This window comes from Aquila chrysaetos, chromosome Z (assembly GCF_900496995.4).
Source record: "Aquila chrysaetos chrysaetos chromosome Z, bAquChr1.4, whole genome shotgun sequence".
Taxonomy (NCBI): domain Eukaryota; kingdom Metazoa; phylum Chordata; class Aves; order Accipitriformes; family Accipitridae; genus Aquila; species Aquila chrysaetos.
The window spans coordinates 77,595,576-77,619,035 of record NC_044030.1 but is presented as its reverse complement, the minus strand read 5'-3'; the positions used below and the strand labels follow the sequence as shown (position 1 = coordinate 77,619,035).

Below are 23,460 nucleotides of genomic sequence, written 5' to 3'. Positions count from 1 at the left end.
AGGGTCACAGATCACCCACTTCCCCAGTGTAAGAAATTCAGGCAGTCCTGGGACTCAAGCAATGGGGGGGTTTGGGATTGGAGGACATCCACCTTTTAGAGTCCTATCCAGCCTGTGAGACTTGGAATGGGGCTGAAGCCACAGCACTGGCTGCCCAGAGCCCAGAAGAGTGTGCAGCGAATCTGCACCCCCGCTCCTTGGGGCTGAGAGGATGCCTTCAAACCCATCCCCATCCCTGGAGCCTGTGGTGGCACACCGATGCCATGGCCGCCTGCCAGCACTGAGGCCGGATCCAGCACTCCTCCTGCTAGGCTGGATCGTCCCTGCATCCTCTGTAGCCTCCCTCCCGCTCAATTACAGGCCCTGCAGGATGCGGGAAGTGGGCATCGATCAGGGCTGGTTACTCAGGTGACAGCAGCTGTGTCCCCGAGCCCCCCAGGGAGCGTGGCAACACACATCACCCCCTGAGCTGCGTAAGGAGTGGGGATGCGGGCCTGCGTGTGTCTTCCTGGGTAGCAGGGTCCCTGGCGCTCGATGAGCTGCGGACAGCGCTGCCCGGCAGTGACAGGGGACAAGAGACCCCAATTAAGGCTGCATCGATCCCACTCTGGCTCTGCTTGGCGTGCTGTACTGTGGCCGCAGGAGTTCTGTGCCAGGGCTTAGCTGTCTCACACCCTGGCACACCTACCCCGGAACAAACACCCTGGGACCATCTTGCAGCCTGGGGCACACACAGACACACTCACAAACGCACAGGCACAGAGGGAAACGCCGCTGCGGCCCGGTGCACGCAGACACACGCGCACATGCACAGGAAGCCCTACTGCAGGCTGGTGCACACACACACACACTCTCACACACACTCACTCACACACGCACAATCCCACGTTCGCAGACCCCCTCACTCCCATACACACCTACAGGGCCCCCCTGCCTGACCCCTCGCGGGGCGGCCCTAGGGTCCTCCGCAGGGATCCCGTGGCCCCCCCCCAGCGTGTCCCCACCATGTCCCCACCGTGTCGTGTCCCCTCCTCTCCCCCCCCCCCCCCCCTCGTGTCCGTCCCCCCCGTGTCCCCACGTATCCCCGCTGCGAGGCCGGCTCCGGGGCGGGCAGCGCCGCTGCAGCACCCTGGACAGCGCCCGCGCCGCCCGGCTGGGCCCGGGGGTCCGGGCTGGGGGTGTCCCGGGGGGGGCTCGGCGTGTCCCCCGGGGGTGACCTCTGAAACGGGAGGCTCTATCCCCTTGGGTGCCGGGGACCTGGCTTCGTGGGTGCCGGGGTGGGCCCGTCCTCATGGCTGCGGTTGCTGGGGGTGTCAGTCCCCATGGGAGCCCCCCCCCCGTGCCTCTTCGTATGTATGTGTGGCTGCGTGCGTGTGCAAGCGCATGTGCAGGTGCGAGTGCGACTGTGCGTGAGCGTGCATGCCACCGAGTTTGTACGGGGGAGCACAAGCGATCTGAGTGTATGAGCGTGGCGGCTTAGCTGCCCACACGTCTCCAGGCTTTCCCATGTGCACCCATCTACGCACCTGTGAGCACCCATGTGTGTCCCTGTGTCTCCCGGCTCCAGCTGGGTCACCCACGTCCTCTCTGGGTGCTGCCCAGGTGCCAGGCTGGCCCAGCACTGCTTGTGTCTTGCCGGGTACAACCTCACAGCCCCGTGGCCATGGCCTTAGCAGCCCCATGGCCATGCCCCTTGCCTGGCACAGGCAGCCTACTGGGGTCCCCACCCATGGGTGAGCTGCCACTGGGCAGCTTGTGGGGCCAAGCAGCCCCAGGGCCCGGCTGGCACGGCTGGAGTTGGTGCCCAGGCTGATTCAGCCCATGCTTGAGGGCTCTGGTGGGTGTAGGGCATCTGTTTGCAACCCAGACCCCCAAGAAACTGAGGCAACCCTGTGCTGGAGGCAAAGGTGAGGTGGGCTGTGAAACCTCAGGCACTGTAGCTGCTACCCCAGTGTATCACGGGCTGTGGGGACCTCCTGCATCCCCAAACTGTCCCCAGCCTAGGCACGGGAGCTTGGCGGGTGGCACCATCTCATGCAAACCACCCTCAACACTGGTTTGGTTCAGCAGTTCACTTCCTTTAATAGATACACAGAGTCGCGTGGCTGCGGTGGGAGTGCTGGGGGGAGCCCGGCAGCACCGAGCCCCGTCCCCCTGCGCTGAGGTAGAGGTGAGCGTTGCTCCATGCTCGCCTGCTTTGGCACCCAGGGGTGCAAGCGGGTGGAGGAGGTGCCCGCCTGGCCCCAACGAGGTAGTTCGGAGTGCCCTCCATTTCCCTGCCCCCTGGCTGGGGACCCCGGCATCTGGGCGGTCTTTGGTGGTGGTGGGGGGCACTGCTGGGCCTCCCTGCCCTGCCCCCACCAAGACGCTCCTCCCACTGCACAAGCCCCACCCCGACATTAAGCCCCACCCCAGCCCCCCCCCAATAAGCTCCTCCCCCCCCCCCCCCCCCCCCAGTTTTCCTGGTATCTGCCCCTCAGGGTGACTCCCCTGAGCTGAGGACCTGAGGGGCTGAGATGCCACCACCCTGGGGTGGCCAGGAGACATCCAAAACCCTGGGGGTGTCTCAGGGCAGGGGCAGCAAGCCCAGGCAGCACAGGAGAGCTTCGCAGGGGGGTCTGCAGGGGGTAGGGGGTGCAGTATATAGGGGATGCAGTGTATGGGGGCTACAGTTTATAGAGGCTGCAGTATATAGGGACTATAGTGTTTGCACTGAGGGTGTGCACAGGTGATGTAGTGTGTGCACTGCGGGTGTGTATAGGGGATGCAGTGTGTGCACTGGGGGTGTGTATAGGGGATGCAGCGCTTGCACTGAGGTCGGTATAGGGGCTGCAGTGTACAGGGGATGCAGCATGCGGGGCCTGGGGGTGGCTCAGGTAGCAGGGGAGGCAGGAGCTGTATGGGGGGGGGGTGTCACCTGGGGGCAGCGCCTGGGAAGGAAGGTGCACGTGTCAGAGGGCACGTGCAGGGAAGGGGTCCCACGTGCGGGGGTAAGGGACAAAAGGGCCCACATGGGTGCTCACAGCCTTGCACGGACACAGCTCAGTATTGCAGCAAGGGGCACCTTCGGGTCCCCCATCCCACCTTGGTGGCCCAGCTGGGTCCCACAGCTCAGCCCCCCAGGCCCTGGGGACCCTCAAATGCTTTTGGGGTGGGGTGGGGGGGCATCCCCTCTACGGCGAGGCGCTGGTGGGAGTGTGGCTGTGCGAGGGGGCTGGGAGCAGTGGGTTCTGGGCTGGCATGGGGTTCGGCTGGCTCTGGGTGCTCCCTCCACCGGGTGCCGGGGGGGCCGGGGGCCGGCGGGCGAACAGGACGCCTGGGGAGCAAGAGCAAGGGGGTTAGGGCAAACCCAGGATTGGGGGCTCCACTCACCTGTCCCCCAGCACCCAGGCTGGGGAGGTTGGGACCAGCACCCCGGGGGGCTCCAGCCCCCCCATCACCTTTGGTGCCTCCCCTGGCCCAGCCGCCCTCACCCATGTGGGGCAGCCCACGGGGTGGCCCGGGACTGTTTGGCTGGCAGCCCTGCATGCTGATTAGCCCTGACCTTTCTGGCTTGTTAAATATTTACGTCCTGAAGGAAAAGCTATCGATCTTAATTGGGGGTGTCTCAGTGGGGCAGTCGGGGAGCTGGGGGGCATGGGATAAACTGCTTAGACAGGTAGGTGCACATCGGCACCCCAAAGAAGCCTCTGCTCCAGCAAAGCACCCCAACATCTTCCCCTGCACCCAACACCATGCTCCGCACCCAGCCAGAGACCCTCTGGGTACAACAGCATTGGGGTGACTCCAAATCCAAGCCCTGCCTGTGGGACCCCATGGTGGGGGATGACCCCAGGTGCCTTGTTGCACTTTTCAGCCTGAGTCCATCCGTCTGTCCATCCATCCATCCATCCTTGAATCCATCCATCCTTGAATCCATCCATCCATCCATCCACCCCCATTTTGGCCCTTCATTGCTAGCCCCTGCTGGGGGCCAATTTCCATCCTTGCTGACCCCCTCCTTCTCCTGCCCCCTCTCCCCAGGCCCTGCCACTTCATTACGATGGATTTTATAGTAAAGACATCAGATTGAAGGAAGGACTTGCTGGCCAGGCAGTGGCTATAAGTTATTGGATTTCCCAGCCGCAATTACACGGGCCAAGCGGCCCTTCTATTTACCTGTGTAGACAACTCCATTTATTTCTATTGACATGTTGATACTGCTAATGCCGTTGGTGGACAGGTTCAATGCAGTCTCCTGTCTGTCATCTGGGGAAAGGAAATACCAATATGAGTGTTAAGAGAAACAGAAACAAGAACCTGCCCAAGAGAGAGAAGCAGGGCTCCAGCCTCTCTGGACATCCATGCTCCCCTCCAGCCACTGCTGCTCCCTCCTCAGGTGCCAGGGGATGGGGTGACCCAAGCTGAGGTGTTGCATCTTGCTACCTCGGTTGGAGATCTTGACGTTCATGGGGAACTGGGAGGCCACGGCCAGCAGGTTGTGCTGCAGCGCGTGTTGCACCAGCCGCTGCTGCTCCTCCGCCGTCAGGGCCACCTTCTTCTCCGGGGGCTCCCCTGTCTCCATCTTCTCCCGCAGCTGCTCCAGCACCACCGCCTGCGAGGCGGCTGCTGCTTGGGCCGCTGTGAGGTGGTGGCTGGCCAGTCCCACCGGGATAGCGATGCGCCCTGGCACTGCTGCCGCCAGCACACCGTCCTCTGCAATGACCAAAAGAACTCAGTGGGTCTGCCCATTGCCACCCCAGCTCACCATCCCTAGCAGGTGCCACCTCCATCCCACTAGCATGGGGCAGGGTGGGCCACCATCCCCAGCATCTGGTCTTGGTACTCCTCCAAAGCCGGGAGAAATAAACCTTTCTTAGTCCCAGAGAGGGACTAAAAGAACAAAATTCCTCCTATTTTCCCCAAGCAAAAAGGGCAAGAGCAGACAGGGAACATCCCTGCTGCTGTAGTAGTGTCCAACCCTGGAGAGAGATGCCCACTGCAGGGCAGATGTGGTCTTCACCCACCTTTCTTAACAGTGTGCACTTGGCCGAGCTGGCCACAGCTGTGTGTGGAGATGCTAAGAGCTGGCAGAGGCATTTTGGGGGAGCCCAGCAGGGTTGGGGTGCCAGCCGGCGAGTAGTTGAAGAGTGCTGTGCCGAAAGTCTGCCTCCGTCCCTCCCGACGGTTGCTGTCGATGGCAGCTTGGAGCTCCCCGGGAGAGCTGAGCGCCCGCTTCTCACATTCATAGGGATACAGGTACTTCATGTATCTGCACAGGGAGAGAGCCCAGATGAGACCCAGCATCATGCGCCTCCCAGCCAGCTCTGTGCTGAGCAGGGACCAGGGTGGGGATGGCACCTGGGAAGGGGCAGAGCCCTCCATCTCCTTTTGGGGCACCCCATGTCGGACCCTGCTTGGAGCTCTGGGACATCCGAGCCAGTGGGTATCCCAGGGTGGGTGTCCCCCACCTGCCGCCACTGCCGGGCACTCACTGCGTGCGGAGGGTGAAGGCAGCGCTGGTGATGGAGGTAGGTAGGTTGAGGCCCTTGGTGATCTCCCGCCAGATCTTCTTGTTGATGACTTCGACCAGGCCACCCTTGTCCGTCACCAGTCGGTACAGCGTGTACAGGTCCAGCACTTGCTTGGCCATGATGGGGATGCGGTTCACAGGTGTCCCTTCCAGCCACACATGGGAGAGAGAAAAGGGTGTGGGGTGAGCCCATGAGGACCCTCACTCCCTGGGGACATGGCTCCCACCTTGTCCCCACTGCCACTGCGGGTACCAGCTGCCCCAGAAGGGGAGATGCATCTCTCCATGCTGGGTGAGCACCCACACGCACTGGGGGTGCAGGCAGGACCCCAACTGCTTAAAGGTTTTCAGTGCCCTGCCTCAACAGACCTGACCCCAAATCCCCTTCAAGTGCCCTCAGCAGAGACCCTGACACTGGTGCCCCAGTATCACCTCCCCACTGAGGCGAGGGACAAGGAGACATGGGGTCACCAGGGCTCTGTAAGACCAGCATGGATCATCATGGTCCCTACAGACATCAGGTCTGGTTACAACTACCTCCCCACTTTCCCAGCACCCCCAAATAGCCCCACAGCCTTGCTCTGCCTCACGGCACCTTGGGGCAATGGTCCGGGCAGTGGCTGGAGGCTGCAGCAGGGCAGAGGAGGGATAAGCATCCCATCCCATCCTGTCCTGTCCCATCCCACCCCATATTTATTCCTCCTGCAGGGTGGCGGGGCGCAGGCGGTATTGGAAAGCCATCCATTTGGCCGGGGGAGGCTGTCACGGCCACGCTTTGCCCCTCAAACGAAGCCGTCATTCACCGCCATCCTCCAGCATCCCTAATTTATGGCCCTGATATTGGCTCAGCTTCTTCACATAAGCCTGAAAAATGAGCTCTTTTTATTCCTTTACTGAGTTCATTTAACTTTTTTTTTGTGTCTGTGTTGTTCGCCCAGTCGGGAAGGGGGAGAGGAGTTTATACTCCTGGGAAAAAGGCAGAGTTATTGACTTGATATCTGCTGGCGGTCCCTCGCCAGCCCTGCCTGGGAGGTGCTGGCACCAGCCCCATCACCCTGGGGGGGCCCAATTTGAGGGCTCCCCACCACCCCAACATGCCAACGATTTTGTGGGGTCTCAGCCCCCAGTTGAAGGCGTGCAGACTTCTTTTCTCTTTCCCCCTCTCCCCAGCCGTGGCAGCTAAAGAAAGCAGCTCGCCATTAATCTTGGGGCTGCATGGGGCAGGCGGCTGGTGCCCGTCCTGCTGACAAAGGGACCTGTCTGCGTCCCCGCAGAGTGATGGCCCCAGCCCCGGCCAGGGCGAGCGGCACAAAAGCCCAGGGAGGTGATGCAGCCATTGTGGTGCTGCAATTAGCTCCTTGATTGATTAATGGCCCCATGTTATCTGCCGGGCCCTCGGCTTGGCAGAGAGATGGGGGGGCCCCGCGGACCCCTGGTGAGCAAATGCAGAAATAGTCCCCCTATGTCCCAGCTTGCCACTTTTGGGGTGCCACGGAGGTTGGGGCATGGGGATGAGGTGCCCCACTGCCCACTGCATGAGGTACCCCATGTCTGATGGCATCACCCCCACGTGCCACTGGGGTCAGGTGTCCCTGCCCTGTGCCATGGGGTCCCTGATGTCCTCCCCAGCGGGGCTGTCCCCAACCCATTTTTCAGACCCATTAATTTTCCAGCCTGCTCACAAATGCCAGTGCCGAAACTGCCCGGACAAACAGAAGGGGGAATGCAGGTCCCTTCATTAGGGCTCACCCTGTAGGCACTGATCCCCCCTGGCCCACTGCCACCTTGGGGACACAGCCCTGGGGCCGTAGCCCCCTGCCCATGCACCCCTGGGTGCCCCAGCAACACCCACGCTGACTCATGGGTGCTGCTTCTCAGCCAGCTCCCGATGACCCCCGGGATGTTGTCCCTGCCCCGCAGCCCCTCTGTCCCCTTTCTTTTTGCTACCTGGTTCCAAAATCCCCCACTCATCCAACAGGCACATGCAAACCCGCACCCCCACACCTGCCTGCCCACCCACTCGGAGGAGGCGTGGGATGGAGGGGACAGGAGTGGGACAGCCGGACACAGAGGGGTGAGGAGCAGCATTGGCAGGGAAGCATTGGGCTCCCTCCCTCCGCCCCGCACCACCAGCCACTTGCTTAATTAGCCCCAGCCCCAATGGTGAGGGAGTTAATTAGCTCTGGAGAGAGAGATAATGAAGCCGCAGAATAGCCCATGAATCTTGTGGCTGATGGATGCTGGGGGGCCGAGGCAGAGCGGATGCTCGCACTCGCTTCCCGCAGCCTCGCACCAGGGCCAGGGGGTCTGGGGGCACCCACAGGGCAGTACCCAGACCCCTCCTGCCTCCAGCCTGGCTCCAGCATCAGCACCACGGCCGTGCCACCCACCTGCAGCAACACAGCCCTGAGTGAAATGAATGTGTGGGGTCTCAGCCCGACCCAAAAGTTGATGACTGCCGCCCCACAGGCCAGTGGGTTCCCTCACCACCCTTCCCACGGGCACGGCTTGGGGGCGACTGCCCCTTTCTGCCCACCCTCACCCCACACGTGGCCAGCCCCACTGCTCCCGCATGCCCCCCCCCCAGCCTTCCCCCGTTAATTAGCTCAGCATTAACCTCTGCCTGGGGTTTACTGGCTATCGAGCGGCATGTTCATTAATCCACACACCAGCAAAAGGCTCTAATTAATACGGCTGGCCACACGCCCGCGCTCGGCAACTTTTAATTGTCGCAGGCCCGGCCGGGGAGGGCGAAGGTTAAAGCATTTATCGAGTCCCCGGGAGCCGTCTCGGCCCCCCATGCTGATAGCAAAGATTTCCAATGCAGCAAGGCTGGCTGAGGAGCCCTTAACCCCTGGGTGCCCAGCGCTGCCCAGAGCACTGACCCCACTCCTGCAGCATCGTGGGCATCGCTAAGAGGTACCAGTAATGAGCCTTCTCACTGGGCGCTGCTAATGGGGAGCCCTAACGGGCATCACTAAAAGGCCCTGCAAACGGGCACTGCTAATGGGCATCATTAACAGGTGTTGCTAATGGCTGTCACCAAGGTGTATGCTAACGAGCATCCCCACCAGGCATTGCCAATGGGCATCCCTGCTGGACATCACTAACGGGCATCGCTAACAGGCATTGGCAATTGGCATTGCCAGTCCCAGCTCTGGCCAGGGGCGGGGGGAAGAGGGCAGGGGAGCCCCTCTGGCCAGCAGGCACCTAGTGGGGGGGTCTGCCTGGGGCAGTGGGGGCAAATCTGCTGGGTGTCAGTTTATGCATGGCGTGTGTGTGTAGGAGCCCCCCCCCAGGCAGCCAAGGCACGGGTGTCAGTGGCGCGCACCCCAGCCACCCACCTTTACCTCTCTTCTGCATGAAGCCGAAGAGGTCATCCAGGAACTCCTTGCGTTTCGGGTCCTCGTCCAGTTCGTAGAGCTGGGGGCAGGAGAGAGAGGGGTCAGTGCTGCTGGCACAACTGGGTGTGCAAGGCAGAGGGGGCAGTGCCGGCAGCAGGACCCTGCCTGTGCCAGGACCCGGCATCACCCCACCTGCCTGCTCTGCCAGAAATGAGAGGCTCTCCCTGCGCCATGGACAGGATCCCCTCGTGCACCCTCTGTGCTGGCAGCACTAGGCTCTCCTCATGCCTGGGGCCAGGTGTGGGCTCCCCAAACACCACTGACTTTTGCACCCTTGCTGCAGAGATGCTGCATCTCTGCCTCAGTTTCCCCTGCCCCTCGCCTCCCTAGGTGGAGGGATGACAGTGTTTCAGCCTGGGAAGATGACGCCAAGGTAGATGGGGCAGCAGCAAATCCTGGGCCCCCAGGCAGGTCCCTGGGACAGGGATGCTCAGCCCTGCTCTGGCTCAGCAGCCTCCGGGCACTGCCCAGTGCCAGTGTTCACCAGGTCACAGCATGGGATCAGCATCCTGCAGGGACATGCATCCAACGGCACAGCGGAGACGCTGGTCCCATCCCTGGGCAGGGTGAGCTGGCAGGTCCAGGGCACTGGGTGCTGGCGAGGGAGCTGCAAGCACCGGGGCTGCCCTACTCAGCTGGGGTGACAGGGCTATCGACAACCTGATAAGCACAGCTCAAGCCATGTCACTGTGGAACGGGACCTGATCGATGGCCAAGGAAAGTGTGAGGCACCTCCGCAAAGGGACACGCTGCCAAATCCTCCTCCTTCAGCTGGGCACAGTGACCCCAAAGCCATGGCCCCTGGCCAGTCACGGGGACCCCAAATCCATCTTCCTTGACTGCACATGGGAATCAGGGTGTGACAGTGGCAGTGACATGCCCCTGCAAGGCACGAGGACCTCTTGCAGTGGATGCACATGTGCAAAGCCAGATTTGTGTGCACTGTGTGCAAGTGCATGAGCCTCAAACTGCGAGTGCACCGACACTGGTGCTCTTGCATTCTGGCAAGTTTGTGGGAGCACCAATGTGTGTGCAAGCCAGTGAGCGTGCACGTGGTTGCACAGATGCACACATATGGACGGCTGTGAGGATACTTATGTGTGTTGAATGGATGCAGGTCCAGATGCATGGACACAATCCCCCCCAGGCTGAGCTGACAGATGGCACTGGGGAGGCAAGTGCAGCCCCTACATCAGGGACACGAAGCGCCGGCTCCGTGCGAAAGCCAGGGCTCGCCTGATTCCAGCACAGTGCCTGGGTGACCATGACAAATTGGAGCCCGCCAGATCGATGGCCCAGCAGTAAAAGTCAGAGCACATGAAGGAAAAATTAGCACCAATCGAAGGTGCTATAGACACCAATTCCTCCCAGCAAGCCCGGCAAGAATTTAAAGCCATTGAAAAGAAACAAAACTCAGCAGTCCAGAATGGATTTCCAAAACATATACAAAGAAATGCAAGCTGGAAAACAAAGTCAGGGACAAAATAGAGTCGTTTAAAAAACAATTGTGCTGGGAAAGGCCGTTAAAAACCAATAGAAAGGGAGCACCCCCCCCCATCACACAGCACATCATTCACGGACAGATAAAGGGAGCTGTGCTGCGGAGATGTCAGGCTGCAGGGATGGGGGGGGTGCAGGGATGTGATGGGGACACATAAATGCAGGGATATGGGGATGCAGGGATGCAGAGACATGGGAATGTTGGGATGTGGGGATGCAGGGATGGGGCAACATGGGGACACACAGGGATGCTCCTACAGACACCCCATGGTACCCATCACTGGACGGACACATCTAACAGAGTCCCTCACATAACCCATGGCTGCCAGCTGCCTGTCTCTTGTCTAACAGATGGGTGCTAACTGCCTGTCCCTAACCTAGTCTGAGGGTGCTACTGCCTGTCTCCCACCACACCCACGGGTGCTGACTGCCTGGCTCTGAGCCACTCCACGGTGCTCCAGCCCTGTCCCTTCCTTGCCCTCTGCGTGCCATTTACCTGTCCTCTCCTTGCAGCAGGGTGCTCTTGGGGTGCCGCAATCCCTGGATGCCAGCACCCTGTCCCTCCCCTCCACCACTCCCTGCCCTGCTCTGTGCCCCCTCCCCATTGCCTGCCCTTTCCCAGGAGCTCCTCAAGCCATCCATTAGAGTAACTAGGTCAGGCTTGGAGCAGAGCTCCAGGGGGCTGCTTTGGTTTCTGCCCAGGGAAGGCTGCGTGAGACAGGCTTTGCCTGCATTTCCCTGCCTCTCCCTGCCTGCAGCAGGACTCCAACCCTCACCGCTCCACACCAAGCCTGTTTCCACCCACTGTGATCTCCTGGCTTGTCAAAAGCAGGAACAAACCCCCCAAAACCGGCAATAGCTGCCCATCCCACAGCAGGGCGAAGCCACCGCCTTCCCGGGGGGTCAACCCATTGGGTGGGCTCCTGCACCCACACCTCCACTGGGCCCCCGGGTGCCACTCGTGTTTCTCATTCCACCAAGGCAGGCAGGATCCCACCCGGCACATGCTGCCACTGCCTCCAGCCCCCAAAACAGGTGTGACCTCCAAGTGCCGGGATCTATTTTTCCACCATTTATTAACCTCTAACCTTTTATCTGTGGGCCACTGAGATGCAAAAACACATTACATCAAACGGGGAGCAAAGGTCGGCTTTTAAGCGGAGACAAGAGCGGAGCTAACAGGGGACCAGCCAGCAGGGCCCTCAGGTGCACTGGGAATGCACCAGGTGTCCCATGAAATTTGGGGATGCTCAGGCTAGACAGGAGGTGGTTTTGGTGGATTCTTGCTGATGCGGGGTGGGCTGGGTTCCAGCCAAGGCTGGCTATGGGATCCAGGCATCACAGGTTCACAGGAGTGGCATATGGGTGGCAAGGGTGGTGGCACGGGTGGTGGTCTGCCACAGCCTCCAGGCAAGGAGGGACCCTCAAACAGCCCCAGCCCTGAGGCAGGAGCCAACTCCATCCCTTACCCAGGGCTCCAGGCCCTGCCACTCACCCTCCCTCTCCTCCTGCAGGGTGGTCACCGTGGTCCCCTCCTGCCTCACCTGGGGACTGACCATCTAAGAGGCAGATCACAGCCCTCCAGGGTCACACACAATCCCTGTGGGGGGACACACGCCTCACGTGGATGTACAGAACCCCACAAGGGTGTGCACAAGCCCATGCAAGCATATACAACGCTACACAGGCATGCAGAACCCTGTATGGGCTCGCACAACCCCACGTGAGTGTGCACAACCTTGCATGGGTACAAACGACCCCACATGAGTGTGCACAACCCTTCACGGGCACACACAACTCCACACAAGCATGTGCACAACTCTGTACGTGCACACACATCCACCCAGGGCCACGCACAAGTTTGCGTGGGCACATACCACCCCGCACAAGCATGCACAACCTTGCATTGGTGTGCACAACCCTGTGTGGACACTCAGAACATCACATGAGTGTGCACAACCCTGTACACACACACACAACCCGCACAGGCACAAATCCCTACACAGGCACATACAACCACGTCCAGAGGCGCACAGCCTCCTACGGGCACGCACAACCCCAGGCGAGCATGCACAGCCTTTCATGGGTGCACACAACTCTGCACAAGCAGCCACAACCCCATACATGCATGCACAGCCCTGCGTGGGCGCGCACCCCAGACGTGCATGCACAACCCCAGATGTGCACGCACAACCCCAGACGGACATGCACAACGCTATTTGTGTATGCACAACCCTGTATGTGTATGCACAACCCTGTATGTATATGCACAACCCCATATGGGCATGCACTACCCCAGAGAGGCACTCACAACCCCAGACAGGCGCTCACAACCCCAGCTGGCCATGCACAACCCCATACATGCATGCACAACCCCATACAGACAAGCACAAGCCCAGACGGGCATGCACAGCCCCAGAGAGGCACAGCCCGCAGGGACACCCACCACCCCAGAGCACCCCCCACCGCACACCTCGGAGCAGCGGGGCAGGCCTTGCCCGGGGGCAGTTGTGCAACATGAGCAGCGGCTCCTGCTTGTGGTGACCTATGAGCAAGGACCCTTTTAATCGTGTTTGTATTGATATAATTAGTAACTCATTTAACGCCATCAATGTAACTATATACCTCTATAAACAGAAGTATTAAACTGTCAAGCCTGGGGATCGATATCCCGCTGGTGCGCAGCACAGCTCTACTCTGCCAACCTTGGGGACCCCATCCATGGTGCTTGGCCCCCCCCAAAAGCCATCAGACTCCCAGCACCACCCCAGCTTCACCCAGCACCGCCACTCCGGTGCTGGTGTGGGGCCAGAGCAGGGTGTCCTCGTCCCCACCCCACCCTGGGTGCAGCTCTGGGGACCCCGCTCCCTCCCGTCATTCCATTGCCATGGCGACGTCTTTATTCCTTAAGGGATGGGGATAACGGGGCTTGTCAGGCAGGTTAAAGGTCAGCGGGTCGAACATGGTTTATTAAAGGGACGCAAATAGACCTTGTGCCTCCCCCTCATCCTCACTGCCATTAAATAACATCATTAGCACCTCTCACTCACCCAGGAGAAGCCTCTCCCAGAGCCGGGGGGGGGCTTGTAGGGCTGGAGCTGGGGTCCCTGGCACCCCTTAGCCCAGCTGATCCCCTAGGCAGAGGAAGGATGTGGTCAAGTACTAAGCCACCCCTCAGGCACCTCCAGGCTGCCCTGCTCCAGCGAGCCCCCCCCAGCCTCCCCCGGGCCCTGCTGCCAAGGGAAGAGATCGCAGCAGGACCACCCGCAGCCCCCGCTCAGCTGCCACCTCCTGCTGGCAGCGAGGGCTCAGATCGGCAACCAGGATTTAATCCACTTAATACGAGCTGTATTGATCCCGGACCCTGCTCAGCTCCCCCCAGCCTCGCATCCCACCCCCCCCAACTCTGGGCAGCTTAATATGCACCACATTGATTAGCCGCACTGCTAATTTTTCCATCTGGCCGCTGCTCACGCAGGGAGCTCAGGTAACACTTGTCTCCGTGCTCCCCCCCAGCCCCCCAGCGTGCAGCCCCACACCACGGGAGGCTGACTGCTGACGGGCTATTTTGGAGTCCTTGCACCCCTCCGGAGCATCACTGTTGCCTCTGAGCTGGGGGTTCCTGGCTCCTTCCCCAGGAAGATGGGGCACAGCCAGGCACCAAGACACTGGGGTGTCCTCCCCTGTGTCCTGATGGCATAGGGGGGACAGGAAAGCCATCGGTGCCTCAGTTTACCCTGCAGGCACTGGCTATTCCCAGTTGATGCACAGGCCTGTGCACCCCGGGGTGCAGGGACCCCAACAGTGTCCACTGTCAGAGCCCTCCCAGTGTCCCCCAGCCATGGGGCACACACAAAGGAGCTGAGGGCTCATGGGTGTCCCCCCCCCATCCTCATTGCCAGAGCTGGGGGGCAGTTCACTCCCTGCCGGGCACAAACCACCCCCTGACCTTGTGAGCCACTGCTCACCGTCGTTAATAAGTTAATGGTTATGGGACGCCTTTGCCGGGATGCCTGCTGCATTCGAAGGTGCTGGTGGCTCTTGGGGGGTGGGGGGCTGCACCCCTGACTCCACAGCACCAATGGGCACCGGGGTGCTCACTCGCCCCAACATCCCCAGCCTCAGCAGTCACCCCACCAGTGTGGCTGGACAACTCCGTCTGGATCCCTCTCCCAGTGCCGTGGCTCCCCCTCAAAAGCCTTTCATCATGCTTAATATTTAACGGCGCTTTATAGAGTAGCAGGTTTAATCAGCACTGATAATGCGGCAGATCTGGCAGGTCATTAAAACCCCCCTTCCCACCGCAGCGGGCGCCGCTGCTCTCGGGAGAACCGCCTGCTGCAAACATTAACCCGGCTTCGTGCAAAGTGAGGGACTGTTTGCTGGCAGCGCTGGCCTTGGGACGGCAGGTCCCCCACCCACAGCCCAGCCCCAGGGTGAAGGGGGGGCTCACAGGGTTCCTAGCCTCCTCCTCAACCCATTTTGCAGGAGGGGAAACTGAGGCACGGCGTGCCAGCATGGTGCCCCCAAGGATTGGAGCCAGAGGAAACATGCTGTGTGGTGCCACCGTGGGCACCATCCGTGGCCCTGTCCCGCCATCCCACATCCGTCTGTCTGGGGGCTATGGCATGGGGGGCGGTCCTGGCTCCTGGCGAGTGCGCGTCCCCCACGATCAGCCCCTTGTTACTCGTTCATGGCTGAGCAGGCAGGGAGTCAATGAGGGGATTTGTTCGGGTTAACCTCCCTGACCCACTGGTGTTTGCCACGCCACCGCCTCCCCCTCCATCCTTGCTTTCCTCTCCATCCCTGCCTCCCCCTCCATCCTTGTCTCTCTCTCGAACCCTCCTGGGGCAACCGCAGCCAGGGGACCCCCCTCCAGCACCAGCACCACCCCAGGTGTCCCCCGAGGGACATGCATATGCACACCCACTACATGTGCATGGGTGTGCACACAGGGCATGTGCTTGCACGCGTGGGGGTCTGTGCATGCACACATCTGCTATAGAGCTGGGTGAATATGGGGATGCACACCTGGGGTGGCTGTGTGCACGCCTGGGATGTGCATTGGGTGCTTGGTGACACCCCCCCACCCTGTGCACCTCCAGTCCCATCCCTTTCCTCTGGATGCTTTGAAGGGATGATGGGGGAGGAAGAGCTGGTGCCCCCCCCCACCCTGTGCCGGCAACATCGGCCCCCACCTCTGCCTGTGGAAGAGCCGCATGCCCGAGCAGAAAGGGTGTCTGGGGCTGGTGCTCGCTCCTGCCCTGCCACCAGACACGGGACATGGATGCTGGATCCAGGACAGAGCAGCCTCAAGTTGCAGCCTACAGGGTGGAACACAGCCCCACTGACATGGTCATCCCCAGTGGGTGCCCTGTGCCCCAGGGGACAGGTCTCCACAGCCCCCATGTACAGAACCCATCACGCTCACCCTCTGCACGCTCATACACCCAGTGCACTCCCACTCACACACTCACACAGCCCCCAGCTTGCTCTGCACAGGCACACATCGTGTGCACGCTCTCCTTGTGCACACTCACCCCCAGACACGCTCTCCTTGGGCAAAGAGCCCCCCCATGCACGCTCACACATGCCGCTATATGTGCTCTCCCTCTGCACACACAGCCCCCTGTGCATGCTTATGCACCCCCTATACACTCTTCCCACGCACACATGCTCCTTGTGCAGTCATCCATACCCTTTACACACTCTCCCTGTGCACAGCCACACATCACGTGCACTCATACTCTATACCCACACACACCTTTTGCACACACCCCCTGTGCACACTCACACACCCCTTATACGCTCTCTCTGTGCATATGTACACACCTGCTGTGCATGCTCATACATCCCACACACGTTCCCCCTGTGCAAACACCCCACTCATGCATGCTCATACATTCCCTACGGATTCCCCCTGTGCACATACACACACATCCTGTGCACACTCATGCAATCCCTACACACACTTTCTCCGTGCACGCACCCCCCTTGTGCATGCTTATGCATTCCCTATACACTCTCTCCCTGGTCCACACTCACGCAACCCCTACACACACTGTCCCCTATGCACGCTCACCTCCACACACACGTGAGCTTGCTCCCACATGCCCACGTAGCTGCAAAACCCCATGGGCATCCTGGTGGGACCAGATCCCACCTCCCCAAGGCCAGATCCTACCTCCTCACCGCAGCCCTGCCCAGCCTGCTGCCGGCACAGGGGATTTACCTCCATTATTAACGCAATTAGTGGATTAGCGGAGGCCCAAGTCAGCAAGGAGGTGCATACCCCCCAAATTCCCCGCTCACATCTGATTCCAGGGCGGCAGCTGGGGAGGGTGCCGGGGACAGCCACCGGGTGGGGGGCCCTGCCGGCACTCCTCTCCCACCTGCTGCGCCTTTATTCTCACACCCTTGATTAGTTTTTACACCTCCTATTTGGAGCCCCCGATCCCAAGCCTTCAGGACCCCCTGGTTGGGAGATGGTGTCACGGCAGCCACAGAGGCTCTCAGCATCCCCTGGACTGCAGCGGGGCTGTGAAGGGCCCTGGGGGGTAGCAGGGGGCTGGCACCCACCAGGACTGCTTGGCACAGTGGGCTGGGGCAAGGGGCGCAGGGGTAATTTTGGAGGGGGGCTCAGCCCCCAAACCCTGCCTTAAACACCCACGGGTCCATACAGCTCTGTACGTGGAGACACTGGTCCATGCATGAGCAGCAGTGCCCATATACACTGGGACACTACACGTGTCCCTATACATACACACGGGTGTGTTCAGACACGCATGGGCACACCATACACATGTGGGCACACACAGGGTGCCGTACACACCCCTACACACACACATATGGGTCCATAAACACTTGGCCACATCTGTACACACTGGGGCACTCATACAGGTCCATAAGCACATACCAGCACCCACACCAGTTCATACACACTTGGGCACTTATATGGATCCACACACACACATAGGGTCTCCCCAGGGATCCTTACACACGTGGGCACTCATATGGGTCCACACGCATGCATCAGCACTCACACAGGTTCAGACACACACAGGCATACCCCTATACTTATATGGGTATTTATATGGATCCATACACTCATGTTGGTCCATATGCACACACATGCTCAGAACACCTCCGTATGCACTCCCAGCCAGTACCCCAACAGCCCCCCCACTCCTGCCCCGTGCCCCTGCACTCTGGGCTGCCAGAGCTGTTGCTGCTGGAGATTAGCGTGCTGACCCTTGCCACTGCCACCACCTCCCCACTGCAGGTGGTCCCAGCCCCAGGGCAGAGCTCTGCCTGCAGGTTTGCTGGTGAGAAGCCCCCAGGCAGCCGTGGACAGGAGCAAACACCATGTCCATAACCCCCCGCCTCTGCGGTGTAACCAGAGACCCTCTAATTTAGCCCCGGGAGCCCTTCAGTTGTTGCTCCTGCACCTGGGTTGAAGATGCGCTGAGGCCGGGGGGGGGGGGGGGTGGGCTGGGGCAGGGAGACCACCTCCCTCTCCCCAGGGTCCCTCTCCCGAGCCGCCTCCATTCCCTGGCAGGCAGGGACAACCCTGCAGGAGAAAGCAATGGGATGGAGGCAGGAGGGCACGCACTGCAGGCCCTGCCACCCCATTTTGGGATGACCCCGAGGCATGGGGCGGAGGTCCATGGCACAAGGAGGGCTGCAGCCAACTCAGCCTTTGAGATGCAAGCACATGCATTCACAACCGGTGAGCCTCCCCTAAACACATTTAAAGAGCAGGTGGGTGCAAAAGGCGACTGCCAACATCATGGGGTGCATGGGGCAGGAGCAGCACCATGGTGAGAGGAGGAACAGCCACGCCAGGGCTGGCCGAGGATGATGGCAAACAGCTGCCGGCAAAGCCAGCCATCCCCAAATTAACCGCTGAGGCTACCAGACACCTAAGAGTCCCCAAAGGGCTGGCTGGGGCTCACCCCCCCAGCTGCTCCTGGACAGGGAGGAAGGAGCTCCGAGGAGTCCTGATTGCCCCAACCACAACCAGATAGGTCTGAACAAGCTGGCAGGGAGGGCATCCTCCTGCCAGCAAATGCTCTGCTACCAGAGAGCTGGACACAAAACCCAGGTTTCTGAGTCCCTCCTGCCCTGAGCCTTCCCACAGGGCCACCTCTGGGTAGAGCTGGGGGATGGAGACAGAAGTCCCAGGTTCTGGCGCTGCTCTTCCATCGCTTGGAGGAAACCAGGGTGCCCATCCCTCTGTGTGTGCATGGGTACCTGAGGGCAAAAGCTGAATTCATGGGGCTGAGCTGCCACCAGCAATGCCAGGTTCTTCCCAGTGCTCCCCAAGTCAAACGTGCGATGCAGCACCGCAGCATTGCAACTTGGTGGCATCCCCAACCCCAGGGAAGTGGGGGTTCATGGGTAGCACACAGTCAGACCCCACTGGGTGCCCCCCACCCCGGGGCTGGGGCTGCCTCACAGCGCTGGGTGCAGAAGATGTCCTGGACCTTTGCCCAAGTCTCTACCCATGTGTCCTTATCAAGTGTACATAGACCGGTGCTGGGGGCTGATGCAAGAGGCAGGGATGAGGGGGTCTCACAACCCCTTAACATCAGAGTGGCTCTCCCAGATCAGAGCAAAAGTCCCGCCAGCTCCCCCAAACCAGCGCCTCAGAAAATGTGTAAAACCAGGGCACACACATGGGGTATTTCTCCAAAATGCTCCTCTGGGTGAAGCAGTGTTTGCCTATTAACCCTGAATGGGTTTCTCCACCGCAACCTCATCCTCCACTCCCATTTTTAGCACCACCACGCTGTGTGGAAAAACCCCCGTGGCTGGTCCTGCACCAACCTCCCACCCCATCCCCATCAGGGCCCCCTCCTTGCTGCCACGAGCCAGGGAAGTGGCTCCCTGCCTACCCACCGCAAACCAGCCTGGATTTGGTGGTCCCCATTCACTTAGCTCTACCTCCCACCCAGGAGGATGACAGCAAGGACAGACCCCGAGACCTGTCCTGGGTGATGCCAGCAGTGCTATGCTGGCAGGGGGAAGCTTCAAGCAGGAGGTGCCAGTAGTAAACACAGCCCTGGCCACTGCCTGGTCTCTCCGCAGCTCCACGACCCCCATGCCCACATTGCCAGTTCCCCGGCAAGTTGCGAGCAGGCACATGCTGCCCTCTGTGCCCCACAGCATCACAGCCCAGGCCCTGGGAAACCTCTGAAAGCCCCAGCACAGCCACCCTCCCCACTCAACCCCCACTGAGAACTGAGAACCTGTTTCCCAGGCTGGGTGAGGCACAGCCCTGCAGCCTGGGGACAACGCAGGGGGGACACGTTCCTCCCAGGCAGGGGCATGTCCCCTCCCAGATGATCACAGAGGAGAAACAGGAGTGACAGCCACCCTGCAGACCCCAACACAAGCTGGCACGACAGCCTGCCCCAAACTGCCACCCCATACACGGCAGCACCACGCAAAGGCAGGGCAGGGCTGGTCCCTGTAACTCCTTTCCCCTCTCCCTGTCCCATCCTGTACAAGCCATCCAGAGGCAATTGGGCGCCTTGTCCCATGCACCCAGGGGTACTGAACACAATGGACATCCCACTGTCCCCCGATCTGGCTGGGACATGCCATCAGGTGGGAAACCCAGGCGTGGGTCTCTGGAGCAGGGATCCATCACCTTTCCAATCAGTGTTGGAGAAAAAAGAGCAAGCGAGGAAGGAGCCAGCTCTCACCCTGGGAACTGGTGGCAGGATTTATCCCCTGCCCCTGCCACCCATCTCCCGGTATTCACACTGAGCTGCCGGCTTTGCTCCTGCCCCGCAAGAGGAGCGCGGGCCATCCCAGCCAGGGCCAGAGCGTGAAGCTGAAGGACGAGAAATGCCAGGGATGCTTTCTCTGTGTAAAGCCTCCCCAGGCTCAGGAGGGAGGAGCCGCTTCCCACCTCCCGGCTGACCCCAGGAACCGGACAGTCAGCCTTTTTCTGCGCAGCGGGGTGTAACGTAACACTTCCAAGACAAGCTATTCGGCCTATGCAGTGCACCCACCCCAGACCTCTCCAGGTTGCTTTTGAGGCAGCGTCGGGTGCTGGCAGCCTCCCCAGGCACGGCCATGGGGCACACACTGCCTGCGCCCTGCCTGCACCCGTATCTGCTGCCTCGCAGGCAGGCGCCCAGGGTGGTGACCCCTGGCCCCTCCGAATAACATCATGTTCTGCAACCTCAAAACAGAAAAGGCAGCAGCATGGCCCCACGGTGCCGGAAAGTTGGGTGCCTGCTGCTGTCCCCATTCCCTCCTGCCAGAGCCACTGTGGATGAGCCAGTAAGTCCCCTCGTCCCACTGTCCCCTGAGCAATGCCATCCTAAAAAGCCACACACCAGCTGTACAGGGACATGTCTCCCTGCTCCGTCCCCTTGCCACATCCTCCTTGTCACCCAGCCTGCCACCAGCATCACCCCTCTCTCCCTGCACAATGAAGCTTGAGCACATGGGGAGCGCAAACCCGACCTGGCGCTGTGCAGTCCACAATCACACTCACGCTCACACCCGCGCATGGAGCGGCACCCACTGCGTGCGAACCAGCACAGATGGGATCCACGCACATTAAATACAGAGAGGCCTTTCCTCCACCCCTATATATGAGCCCTCTCCCTGCGTCAGATCTCTGTGGGACAGGGGTCTCCCCTATGACCATCAGGAGGGAGGTGACAGGGTCGACACACTGCTCCCTCCAGCCAACGTAAGAAATCAATGAGCCACATTGACCAGATCTAATACGCCCTGGCCCATGTGAAGACACAGGGGAGCTCGGCTCCATGGCCCACCAGCTCCTTGGGGTGGCCACGTACCAGAGCCCTCGCCCTTGTTTGTCTCTGCAAAACCTCCATGGACAGGGGGTCACTCTGTTTTACCCGTTACAGAAAGCACCAGGGATGGAGCTTGCATGGGTCAGGGTGGGCACAGGGAGGTGCCTGGACACTGGGCACCCCGTCATGCTGCAGGGCCTGGGGACAGGCATAGGGGACACCAAAGAGGTGGGGGACATGAAGTAGGGGTGAGATGGGGTTTGGTGGCAAGGAGGTGAGTAGCACATGAGGATGCCTTTAGGGTGGGACAGGGCTCCGGGACAGGGGCAGTGAGGAGCATTCAGGGGGTACCCATCTGGGGCGGGATGGGGCTCTGGGACAGGGGTGCTGGGTTGCACTGACTGTACTTGCCTGGGATGAGGTTTCGGGGCAGTGGAGGGGGCCTAGGGGGTTCTCATTTAAGGTGCCACAGTAATAATGTCTGGGGGTAACAGGGGTACTGGGAATGTCTGCTTGGGGTGGGAATGGGATGCTGCTTGAGGTAGTGGGGGTGCCCATTTAGGGTGGGACGCAGAGAGGGTTTGGGGGCAGTGGGGGGCATAAGCAGCCTGAGTTCAGGCAAGGCTGAACTCCGAGTTTGGGGCCCGTGGGCGGACACTGGGGACGCCCGCCTGGATCGGCCGGTGCTGGTGGCAGTGCACAGGGGTGGCGGATGCCTCCTACCTGCTTGAACTGCTCCTCGTAGGTCCACTCGTGGTGCGGGGGGGGCGGCGGGTCGCGGGGCTCCCCTTCTTCCTCCTCCTCCTCCTCCTCCCTCCTCTTCCTCTTCTTCCTCCTCCTCCTCCTCCTCCTCCTCCTCCTCCTCCCCCCCCGCGGCGGCGGGCGGCGGGCGCGGGCCGGGTGCCGGGCGGCGGCGGGGAGCAGAGGGCGGCGGCCCGGGGCCGGGGCCGGGGCTGGGTTCGGCCGGGAGCCGTCGGGGAGGGCCGTCGGGGCCGCGGGCCAGGCGGGCCGCCTGCTGCCGCTGCAGGCTCTCCATCACCGCCGCCAAGCGCAGCCCCCCCGCCGCCCCCGGCCCCCGCGGCGGGGCGGCCGGCTGCGGGCACAGGGCACGGCCTCAGCGCCGTCGCCGACGGAGGAGGAGGAGGAGGAGGAGGAGGAGGGAGGGGAGGAAGCACCCCCCCCCCCACCCGCTCTTCCCCGCTCTTCCCCCCCCCCCCCCACCCCGCTCCCGGGGGCCCTGCCCAAAAGTTGGCCGCGGAGCCGCCGCCGCACCGGGCGCGGCACCCGCTGCCGGAGGGGCTGCCCTCCCCGCCGGGACCACCCGGCACCCTGTCCTACTGGGGACCGGCACTCCGGGACCTCATCCCCGCTTCTCCGGGGGACGCCTCCCCCGCTCCCACTGGGGACAGGTCCGACCCGGGACCCCCGTGGCTGTCTTGCGCGGAGCCCCCCTCCTCGGTCCGCTGGGGACCGTGTCCTGCTGGGACACCCCGCCCCGGTCCCACCGGGGACCGCGTCTTGGGGATCCGCGGACCCCTTCCCGGTCCCACCAGAGACCTCTGCCCCGACGGTCCCACCAGGGACCGTCTCCTACCGAGCGTTCCCCCCGCCCCGGCCCCGCCGGGGACCCCGTCCCGGTCCCACCGGACATCCCCCCTCGGTCCCACCGGGCGCCGTCTCCTCCCGGGACCCTCCTCCCGCTCACACCGGGGACCCCGCTCCCGCTCCCTGTCCGACCGGGGGTGCCCGCACCCCGCTCCCACCGTGCACCCCCGCGCTATCGGGGCCCCTCCGTCCCTCACCAGGGCGGGTTTGGCCGCCAGGCTGGGGTTTTCCACCATGCCGCCGGCTCTGAGCGCCGCCCGGGGCTCGCCCCGCCGTCCCGGGGGGCACGGCCGGCTGCTCCGCCCGGTCCCGGCCCGCCGCTCACATGGCGCCGCGCCCGCCGATATTTCTTTTATTCCGCAGCAGATGAGGGTGGGTGGGATTTTTCCCTCTTTTCTTTCTTTCTCTCTTTCTTCCTTTTTTTTTTTTTTTTTTTTTTTTTTTTTTTTTTTTTTTTTTTTTTTCTGCAACAAGTGGCAGGCAGGCAGCAACACCCCTCCCTGCTCCCATTTGCTAGCGCACGTCAAGGGAGTCATCCGGGGAGGGCCGGGCTTGCGGCAGCCCCGGGGGATCGCCCCGGGACCGGCCCGCCGAAAGCCGGCCCGGGGCCGCCCTGCGCGGGGCCGCGGCAGGGGATGGGGCTGGGGGCGCAGGGGGC

The 23,460-nt window shown here is 61.6% G+C and overlaps 1 protein-coding gene across 1 annotated transcript; it reads right to left on the bottom strand.

Annotated features, from left to right (window-relative positions):
• Nucleotides 1–3,173: 3,173 nt before the first annotated feature.
• Nucleotides 3,174–22,292, bottom strand: ARID3C (AT-rich interaction domain 3C). The gene is given in 8 exon segments (XM_030004465.2): nt 3,174–3,316; nt 4,159–4,248; nt 4,426–4,695; nt 5,007–5,251; nt 5,475–5,658; nt 8,863–8,935; nt 21,921–22,037; nt 22,039–22,292. Coding segments are annotated over 8 exon segments (1,317 nt in total). The 5' UTR covers nt 22,234–22,292.
• Between the last annotated feature and the right edge of the window lie 1,168 nt (nt 22,293–23,460).